Source organism: Bos taurus, chromosome 11 (genome assembly GCF_002263795.3).
Source record: "Bos taurus isolate L1 Dominette 01449 registration number 42190680 breed Hereford chromosome 11, ARS-UCD2.0, whole genome shotgun sequence".
Taxonomy (NCBI): domain Eukaryota; kingdom Metazoa; phylum Chordata; class Mammalia; order Artiodactyla; family Bovidae; genus Bos; species Bos taurus.
Window position 1 is genome coordinate 2,250,864 of NC_037338.1, and position 10,751 is coordinate 2,261,614.

The following is a 10,751-nucleotide window of genomic DNA, read 5'->3' on the forward strand; positions in this document are numbered from 1 at the left end:
TCATCCTCTGCCACCCTCTTCTCCTTTTGCCTTCAGTCTTTCCTTAGGCATAGGGTGAAGGCAGCAGCTTCAAACCTTCCTTTGAGTGACCTTCTTTCCCTCCCTCCCTCCCCGTGTTCCTCCCATTCTGTGTGGGTGGTGTCAGCCCCCATGTGCTGGTCTCCTGCCCAAAACACCCTCCTGTCTTCCTTCTTGGTGTACTCCTGCTCTTCACCCAAGGCCCTGCCCAAAGGTCACCTCCTCTGAAAGCCTTCCCTCCCTTCCTTCCCAGGCAGCCAGTCTCAAACTCCCCTGGTGACTCTCACCCCCACTGACTTGTAATGATGAATGAGGGAAGCTGAGTGGACAAACTCAGGCAGGTGGGTGGGGACCAGCCAGCCACACCCAGAGGTGGAAAAGGCAACTGGCCCTGGGAGGGCCCCTGTGCCAGAATCTGCTACACAGGTAGCTGAGAAATAACTACTATCGGTCGTCTTTGGGCAATGAGGACACAGCTTGCTTATTACAAAATATCCTTTATTGATAAAATAGCTCAGACTTTAAAAAAAATAAAACCTGCATATCACAAGGGGACACCAGCAACAACAGCAGTGGTCCCGCGAGGGGCACACGTGAGCCTAGTCAGCAGATGACACAAGTCAGCCCCTCCCAGGCCCAGCCTCCCTGGCCCTGCCCCCAGGCCAGGCCCAGCCTCCCGCTGAGACCAGGGAATGAGCTGGATGGCCTCCTGCCCCAGGAGCGACTCTGGTCCCCTCCGTTCTCTCCACCCCAGAAAATTCCCCCAACATCCCTCCAGATCCAGCCAGGCCCATCAGTGCCTGTGCTGCTCAGCCCAGCCCCCAAGATAAGATGCTCACTGGCTTAATGGTGAGCCACGCATACCCATGGGGAAGGCTGGGAAACATCTTCCCAGTGCTCCCAGTTGTTCCAGGAGGGATGGGAGAGGAGACCAAGAGGGAGAGGCCCCTGGAGCCCCCGCAGTGGGGTGGAGCAACACGGCTGGGTCTGAGATGGGCAGACGGTACCCACCAGGGGCAGGGTCAGCTATGCATCACAGGGGCCCACGTGGGGCTTGGAGCCCAGCCTGGGGACTCCAGTGGGAGCCCCCTAGGAGTCCACGGGCCCCTACCCACCTGTTCCAGCCCCAGCACTCCGTCACACACTCTCATCTCACCCCATTCCCTTGCAGTGGGTATCTTTAGAGATCTCGGGGAAACATTCACCGGCTTGATGACAGAAGATTTCTCCCCCGTTGTGGGGGAGGGGGGTCCAATCCAATGAAAACCCTCTTGGTGTTGCAGGTGAAATGTTGGGAAGTTGTCATGCAGCATAATAACTCAAATCTTTGCAGGCATAAGAACACATTCTCAAAGAAATCCTCGAACTGAAACTGTGGTTCTGTCTGCCACTCCCCACTTCCAGTTTGGGGTAGGAATTCACACCCCAGGCACAGAACAAAAGTCTACAGGAAGACAGGCAGTGGTAAACACAGAAAAGGGGGATTTTTGTATCACTGAATAATCACATTTTCTGGTTCTCTAATGCGTTACCCCCATGGAGCTCAACGCTTTCAGCCATGCCTTTCGTCTCCCGGCGGCAAGTAGGCGGCAAGCTATTGTCACCCCAGTTTTTGCAGGGGGTGAACGCTAGTGATCAGGGCCCTCCCGTCGAGGAGGAGGCCAGGCCTCCAGACCACCCCACCGAGGCATCCACACACCCACCTGCCTTCCAGAGGGGCGCCGAGTGAGGAAAACGATCCGAGACTCTGGTCTTTAAAGGAGTTACAAACCCAAAAGCAGGACGAAGGTGAAGAAGGGCCCAAAGACAGTGTCAGCCCGTACACCCCCACCCAGGGCCTCATCGGGACCTGCGCACCCAACGTGGGTGCCTGTCGTCATTTCTGCTGCTTCCTCCGCAGCAGGCCCTCCCGGAAAAAGTGGAAGGCTGGCTTCCTGCTGTTTTCCAGGGGAAGAAGAGAAAGAAAGAAAACACCGCAAGTGGTCAACCAGAAGACACGGGATTCTCAGGGGAGGGAAGCCCACCAGTGGTTGGCAGGGGTCTGTGGTTCTGGGAAGGGAGTCCAGAACATTCAGCTACGTTCAGGATGGGCCAAGCCTCGTCCATCTGCCCTTGTACAGGCAGTGGGTGGAGAAGATGGCCCCCCACAGCCAAGCCAGCAAGTGTGTGTGTGTGTGTGTGTGTGTATGGGTTAGTCGCTCAGTCGTGTCCGACTCTTCTTGACCCCATGGACTGTAGCCTGCAAGGGGAGCCTTCAAATAGACCCCCTGACCCTCCCAGGGGGTCCCCAGGATGAGGCTTCAGGACCGGGAAGGGACCAGAAAGCCCAGGGAGGTGGCCACCTAAGACAGGGTGAAGCAGGGTGACCCAGCACCACCTGGCACCACCCCACACAGGCAGCAGGCTGGCGGGCTCACCAGGCTGTCTGGGTCCACTCGCGGCACAGGATCCTCCGGAAGGCACGGCGAAAGTCCTGGTTGAAGACAGTGTAGATGACGGGATTCAGCGAGCTATTGCAGTAGCCGATCCAAAAGAAGAACTGGAAGAGGCCGTGGGGCACCTTGCAGTGCTGCGGGCAGATGGCACCCAGGCTGTAGCTGAAGAAGAAAGGGAACCAGCAGAGCACGAAGACACCGATGACCACAGCCAGCACGAAGGTGAACCTCTTCTCTCGGCTCAGCTGCGTCCGCCGCCGCCACCACTGCGCCCCTGCAGTGCCTGTGCCCCTGCCCAGGAGCACCTGGCCACGCAGGGTTGCCAGCACCCGGGAACCCTGTGGCTGCTGCAGGGGCGGGCTGCAAGCTGAGGCAGGAGACGCCGGCAAGGCCTGCGGCTCACAACCCTCTTCTTCCTCCTCTTCTGCCTCCTCCTCCGGAGATGAACCACAGACCCCTTCCTTCTGACCCTGGCCTGACTTGGGGATGGCAGGCCAGCTGGGTGGCAAGGCAGGAGTGCCAGGGGCTTCAGGGGTCTCCCCGTCACCCTTCTCCCCTGGGCGAGGTTGGGAGCATCCGTTGGCCTCTCCAGGAGTAGCCAGTTGAGAGGCCAAGGTTGGCAGTTTGGCTGAGTCTGAAACTTCCCCAGGGACAGGGTGTGGCTGCTTAGACTCCCTCTCCCCAGGCCCCCCTTTGGCCCTGGGGCCTCTGCAGTGGCTGCGCTTGGCAATCAGGTAGATGCGCAGGTAGACCAGGATCATGATAAGGCAGGGTGCAAAGAAAGATCCAATGCTGGAGGCAAGAATATACCAGGCCTCTTGGTTGAGCTTGCACTGAGGGCGGGCCAGGGGCTGGGGACCCTGGTCGCCCTTGTAGATGAGGGGCGGCAGCGAGATAACCGCTGCGATGAGCCATACGATGAGGATGATGAACTTGATGCGGCGCGGGGTGCGCTTGGAGTTGTACTCCAGGGCCCGGCTCACTGCCCAGTAGCGGTCCAGGCTGATGGCACACAGGTGCACGATGGAGGAAGTGCAGAAGAGCACGTCGAGCGCCAGGTACACCTCGCACCAGGTGCGCCAGAAGTACCAGTAGCCCAGCAACTCGTTGGCCAGCGAGAAAGGGATGATGAGCGTGGCTACCAGGATGTCGGCGGCGGCCAGCGACACTAGGAACAGGTTCTGCGGGGCGCGCAGCGAGCGGCTGGTCAGCACAGCCAAGATGACCAGCGCGTTGCCGAAGATGGTGAAGAGGATGAGGAAGGTGATGACCGCCGCGATGGCCGCAGTGGCCTGCACCGAGTAGGGCTCCTGGTGGTCCATGGCGGGGCCGGACGCGGCCAGAGCGGGCGCTGCTCGCCCCAGCGCGCGCACAGCCGGCGACGGCGCTGTCCCACCCAGGTCGGCTGGACGAGGGGTCGCCCCCCTGGCGGTGCTAAAGACGCTGGAGCCCCATGGCCAGGCCGAAAGGGGTCGGGGGACGCCCCGGGGCCGGCCACGGCCCTCCTACATCCCGGTGTACCGGCGTCCGGCGCCCCTGCCGTCCGCCCCGGAGAAGTTTACCAAGTTGTCCCTCTGAGGTCCCCGCCCCGCCGGGAACCAGGGGAAAGTTGCGCCCTGACGCGGGGAGGCTGCTGGACTCACGCTGGGGCGCGGGGCCCGGCCAGCGGGGCAGGGGGTGCGCAGCCGGTTCGGAGGAGGCGCGGAGGCAGATCCGCTCCCAGAGCTCCTGTAACCCGGAGCCGCGCCTGCAGGCAGCACGCCGAGGCCGGGGAGTGGGGAGGAGAGCAAGCGCGGCTGGAGGAGGGAGGAGACTGGAGGCGGGAGCGGGAGGAGGAAGGGAGGCGGGGCGGGGGGTGGGAGGGGGACCCAGGGTGGGTGGAAGGTGCGCCTCGCTGGGGGGCGCGCGGGCCGCAGCCTCCCCGCGCCCCTGACCTCCTCTCTGGCGCCCCTACCCTTTTCCTCCCAGCCTCCACTCTGCGGCAGGTCAGAGAGGCCCGGCGTCTGGGATCTTCCGGACCGAGGGAAGGATGCTGGCAGAAGTGGAAGGGTCGGTGCACCAAAGGAGCCGGGACGCGGCGCTGGAAGGTCCGCGGGCACGAGGCTGGATGTGTCTCCTGCGGATTGCGCGGCTAGGGCCGACCCCTCCGGTCTGGGGGGGTGGCCGCAAGTAGATCTCCCCTTCCCGCTGCCCAAGAGCCCCAAGGAGAGGGTGGGTGGGTGTGTCGGATCTCTGGAGCATCATAAACCACACGCGCTCCCCGGAGCCCGACAGGCCAGAAGCCGAGCGGAGGGCGTGAGGCGAGCGGGCAGACCCTTCCCCAAATGCTTTCTCGCCCCGACTGGACTCCGTCGGGCCTGCGGACCCCGAGGAGGAGCGCGTGACAAGGTAGCGAGCGCCCCCTGCCGCCGCCCGCCTGCGAGCTTGTCCTCGGCCACCGGGGACCCGAACCCTCACAGCGTCTTGGGGTCGCTGAGAAGGCTCCCAAGCCGAGGGTCAAGCAAGTGCTCAGAGCCTGGGATTGCCGACTTCAGCTTTCCTGTTTCTCCTGCAGATGCCTCAGTTTCCCCTATTAAGGGCAAAGAGGTAAGAAAAAACTGGCCTTGGACTCAAGTCTCGGCAACACCTGAGACTCGGGCGGGGAAAGGGGGTTGAGGGGGGCGGGCGGTGTCGGGCAGTTGCAAACTCTTGACCAGTAGGAAGAGGATGTCGCCTGGTGCAGAGCGAGGAGATCTAGTCAAAGGCAGGGTCTTTTGACACAATTTCTCAGACAGTGGAGAATCTGCCTGCAATGCAGAAGACCCAGGGTTCCATCTCCGGGTCAGAAAGATCCCCTGGAGGAGGGCATGGCAACCCACTCCAGTGTTCTTGCCTGGAGAATTCTATGGACAGAGGAACTGGTGGGCTACAGTCCATGAGGGTGCAAAGAGTCAGACTTGACTGAGCAAGTAACTTTCATTTCAGAGAAAATGTAGGTTTTGGGGGCAGCTTGCAAGGGAAGAGCTGTGCGGTGACCCCCTCCCTGCTCCAATCTTGCTGATGGCGCCCGCCCCATGCATGCTGCACACCCCTCTTGAAGTGGCCCTGGAAAGTACATCTGGGGTAAGAAGAAACTTCCAATTAAGCACACTCAGTCCTGTCTGACTCTGTGACCCCATGGGCTGTAGCCTGCCAGGCTCCTCTGTCCATGGGATTTCCCAGGCAAGACTGGAATGGATTGCCATTCCCTTTTCCAGAGGATCTTCCCGACCCAGGGATCGAACACAGGTCTCCTGCATTGCAGGCAGATTCTTCACCATCTGAGCCACCAGGGAAGCCTGATTAAGCACATACCTCACCCTGACTGCCTTCTGGCCTCAAAGTGCTTCAAAGGACAAGGACTCCCCATGTACCCTCCTCCTACCCACACTCCCTGTGGCCATTGCAGTGCCAGCCTGGGGAGCTTCAAGGGCATTTTTTCACTGTTTCCAGAGCCTTTAATGCTATAACCCCAGCCTAGACCCAGCCCTCATATATCTAGCCCATAGCCATACGTGGCATCCTCCCTATAAATAAGCATCAATCTGCTTCTGAAAGTAGGGCTCCGACGACGACACGGCCTTGATCCAACATGCCTGCTCCATCTTCATGGGAGCAGGGAGTGTGGCCTCAAGGTGCCCCAGTGTCTCACCCCCAGCCAGGTTCAGAAGAGGTGGTACCCGCCCCTAGCCCCCAACACAGGGCAGGACTGAGGGGGCTCTCCCTTGATCCTGGGCTCTCCCTGCCTCCTGCCAGCCCCTCTGTTAAATGTGAGTGCCCACAGCCTGGTGGGGAAGGTGCTACCTAGGCTCGGTTGGAGAGGCAGCCAGCCTCCCTGGTCCCCTCCAAAGACAGGTGTCATGAATGCATCCTTCCACTTGCTGGGCTTCCACCCCAGGGTCACCAGGGATGGGGAGGTGTCATCAGACCCTTCGCTGAGGAAAGACAGACAGGTGGCCATTGGAGCCTGGGAATCAGCCACTTGAGCAAATTCCTGCCTATCCCCCTGGTCCCTGCCCCATGCTCTCTGTCCCACGGCAGGGAATCTGGGCACTCTGGTGACCCAAATAGGCTTTGGGAAGGACCACTTCTCATCCTCTCCAACCACTGTCAGGCTGGGAGGCCAGTAGGTATCTTCCCAGACACTGCAACTCACAGCAGCTTTTTGTCTGCTGGCCTGTTTTCCTTGAAAGGCCACGCCTCCAGGACTCTGCAGAACTGAGGCCAGGGCTCCTCAATCCCATCCTGCCCCACCCTCCGAATGCAGATTCTCAGCTGGGCCTTCCCTGTAGAGGCAGCTCCACATCCACCTATCCCTGGGCCCTGCTGGGTACCACCCTTGGTTGAGGACAGCCAGAAAGAACCCACAGGAACCCACGAGGCTCAGCCAACACCCAGGCTCTGTGTCACCCGCTGCCGTCCCCCAGCCCCACCCAGCCCCAAGACCAGCAGCTGGCTCTTGGGGCAGTGGGGGCTGTTACATAACTCAACTCCCTGCTGCTCTCTGCCATCTCTTTCTCCCCTACACACACCGCTTCCCCAGCTACCTGCTCTGCTGAGCCCTTTGTGAATCAGAGCCTCAGGCCGCAGTAGGGCTTCCTCCCGCCCTTCCCAAACTAGCTCTGACCTACCAGTATCATCCTGCTCCACCAGGGCTGGCAGAGCTCAGTCCCAGACCTGCAGCCAGCCAGCAGTAGCTGCTGCTGTTACTCCCAGCCACGTGTGAGGGGGAGGCCGAGGCAGAGACAGGCTCTGGTCCACCTTCTGTCCCACACCAGGCTACATACTGGTCCCTGGCTGCGCCCTGAGCGCCCGCATCGCCAGTCCTTTCCAGGACTGTTTCCTCTGCCAGAAACACCCTCCTCACCTTTCTTTCTGTGCTTGGCGGAGCCCTACTCTCTTCTCAAGGAGTTCACCCCTCACCACCTCTCCTCCCTTGGTGCCACTCTCACGTCCAGAGGCTATACCACAATGGGGTCTGAGGGCCTGTTGTACCACCTCTTTCATCAGAGCAGACATCCCTCCTCGGTCCGCAGTACCTGGCCCAGATTGTTGAAAAGTGAAGGGTAATGGCAGTAGGCCTCAGCAGATGAAATACACATAAGCTTTTTTCAGACAGGTGGTGCCCAAATGAAGGAACCCCCAGGGATGTCCTTGAAAAGAGGGGCCATGGTGGAAAGGTGACCTAGTAGCATCTTTTCCAAGAAAGGGGAGACAGTTGTCCTATCCTGGCCATGAGAGGACAGCAGGAGATGCACCATGTTAGCTGAAAGCCCTGGAACCACTTCTCCAGGTCTGAAGGGCAAGACTGGCCCCACTGTCTCCTGGGCCAGGACGCCAGCAGCTCAAGCTGCTGCACTTCCTACCCCGAGAGCCCATGGGGACGATCCCCAGCCAGGCTGCACCCACCCCCAGCTTTCCTCAGAAGCCCCAGCCTTTCAAATCCCCAGGGACCTTGGCCCCCAGACCACCCTGTACCACCCAGCCTCCCCACCTCCCCAGACCCCTGAGTGTGCCCTCTGTGATGTCAGTCGGTCATCCTCTCTCCCCCAATCATACCTCACCCGACAAAACCCCAACCCTGGTCAAACCTAAACCATCCACCCTGCCTTTGACCAAGCGGCTGCTTTTTCCAGAGCAAAGCGCTCAATTGTCGGCTGGCTTCGCTTTAGATTCGTGACCACAGATCTCCAGATGTTCCCAGTGTGCTCACTTCCCCACGCCTCAGAGTCGGCGTCTGCCTCCTGCTCCTCTTCCTGCCTGCGCCCTCCTCGCAAGCTGTGGCTTTGCCTTCTACTTAAGAGAAAAGGGAAGCCAACCCACAGGCACGCATTCCCTGCACACCTGCCTCCAAGCCGCGTCTCAGCTCTTGGGGCAGGTCCTCTGCATACACCCTGGACCTCGAGTCCTCTCGTGTCCCCTGGGGCTCTGCTCTGTTGATTATCCCTTCACCAGCTGTCACTCCCTGCACTTTTAGGAAGCTCTCCACACCCTCTGTGTGCATGCATGTGTGTGCTAAGTCACTTTGGTCATGTCCAACTCTTTTGCGACCCCATGGACTGTAGCCCACCAGGCCCCTCTGTCCGTAGGATGGATTCTCCAGGCAAGAATACCAGAGTGGGTTGCCATGCCCTCCTCCAGGGGATCTTCCTGACCCAGGGATTGAACCCGCGTCCCTTACCCCTCCTGCATTGGCAGGCGGGTTCTTCACCACAGGATCATCTGGGAAGCCCCTGCAGCCTCCACATTCTTGTCTGCCTGGTCCCTGTCTCTAGCCCCTCACGTTCTCCCTTCGCCCTCCACTGAGCCCACTCCTGGGCGTCACTCATGCCTCCGCATCGCCAAGCGCCAGGCTCGTGTCTGCCTGGTCCCTGTCTCTAGCCCCTCAGCTTCTCCCTTCGCCCTCCACTGAGCCCACCCCTGGGCGTCACTCATGCCTCCGCATTGCCAAGGGCCAGGCTCGCGTCTGTGTCCTGGTCCCAGGCAGTTTCTCAGCCGCATTTTATACGACAGACCCTTCCCTGGGGCCACTCCACAGGCCCTGCTCCCTCCTAACAGGCCACTCCTCCTCAGCTTCCTTTCCCTTTCCCAAACCCCAAATCAGAGATTCCCACTAAGACTGGTTTTTGCCCCTTCCCAGGGACGTTGGGCAACATCTGGAGACATTTTTGACTCACCACAGGAGGCAGGAGGTTGCTACTGGCTTCTAGCGGGTAGTGGCCAAATATGCTGTCAAAACACCACACAAGGTCCAGCCCAGCCCCCTCTCCCCAGCGAAGACTCATCAGTCAGAAAATGCTGCAGGACCAAGACTGAGAAACTGCAGGGAGCAATTCAGCACTGGTTCAGTCCTGGGATCCTTTCCTTCTGCGCCTGAACTCTTCTTGGGGAATTTCACCCGGATGCTAACCACTCTCCAAACTACGTCCCCTGCCCTGAACTGTAGGCTCACTCAGCCCACGCACTTCCTGACCCACCCATTTGACATCCAGGAGCCCCCAACTTACCTGGTGGCTCAGCTGGTAAAGAATCCACCTGCAATGCGGGAGACCTGGGTTCGATCCCTGGGTTGGGAAGATCCCCAGGAGGAGGGCATGGCAACCCATTCCAGTATTTCTTGCCTGAAGAATTTCATGGACAGAGGAGCCTGGAGGGCTACAATCCACAGGGTTGCAAAGACGCGACTGAATGACTAAGCACAGCACAGCCCCCGACTTAAAACACCTATTTCCCCTGAACTCTCTCCCCTCAGTTCTCAAGGCTGAGACGCCTTCATCCCCTGCTCATCCAGCGGCAGGTGTGGTTATTTCAACCTCCAAAACGCACTCCAGAGCACGCACTTTCGCCCTTTCCCATCATCCCGTCACTCTCGCTCGCGCGGCTGCAGGGGCTACCTGCTGTTCTGCCCGATTCCAACTCGCTTTTCAAGGCACATCCAGAATAACTCTTTTAATATAATTTTGTCTATTTGGGGCTGCTCTGAGTCTTCGCTGTTGCATGTGGGCTTTCTCTAGTTGCGGTGCTCGGGCTTCTCACTGCAGCGGCTTCTCTTGCTGTGGAGCACGGCTTAGCTGTGGCGCACACGCTTAGCTGCTCCGCGGCTTGTGGGATCTTCCCAGACCAGGGATCGAACCTGTGTCTCCTGTGTTGGCAGGTGGATTCTTTACCACTGAGACACCAGAGAAGCCTCTGAATGACTTTTTAAAATTTTAGATCAGGTCTTGTCACACCTCTCCTTAGAAACTCCCAGCAGGGGCCCCTGTCGCTCTTGGAATAAACCATCCCTCCATGACTGAGCAGGCCCTTGCCTGCCTCCTCCTTACCTCCCACACACACACCTCTCTCCACACACGCTGGCCTGACACACCTTGCTCCTTCCTGCCTCAGGGCCTTTGTACTGGCTGTTCTTTCCCCAGATGGCCCCAGGATAGCAGCGTCCTGCCATTCAGGTGAAATGCCATCCACAAACGCTCCCTCTTCCATCACTTATCAACCCCAGATGCTTCATTTGCCTGTTCACTGTCCATTCCTCTCCCCATCCCCAAATAAATTCCGTGAGAATAGAAAACCTGCCTGTTTCCTATATTATTCCCAGTGCCTATAACGGAGCCTGCCTGGCCCCCAAATACAACAGATGTGTGTTGGGTGAGTGAATAGACTGATGAATGAGCCCACAGAGCTGTGTGGTCGGGGACTGGCGAACAAGTCGCAGGCCGTGAGAGGTGGCGGCTAGCCCCCGGGGCCCTGGTTGACGCCTCAGGTCCCACACATGTCACACCC

The 10,751-nt window shown here is 59.4% G+C and overlaps 1 protein-coding gene across 1 annotated transcript; it reads right to left on the bottom strand.

The window, feature by feature from the left end:
• Positions 1 to 2,431: 2,431 nt before the first annotated feature.
• On the bottom strand, positions 2,432 to 3,775 carry ADRA2B (adrenoceptor alpha 2B). The gene has a single exon (NM_001206628.1). The coding sequence runs from the start codon at positions 3,773 to 3,775 to the stop codon at positions 2,432 to 2,434; it is 1,344 nt and encodes a 447-aa protein (NP_001193557.1).
• Positions 3,776 to 10,751: the final 6,976 nt, after the last annotated feature.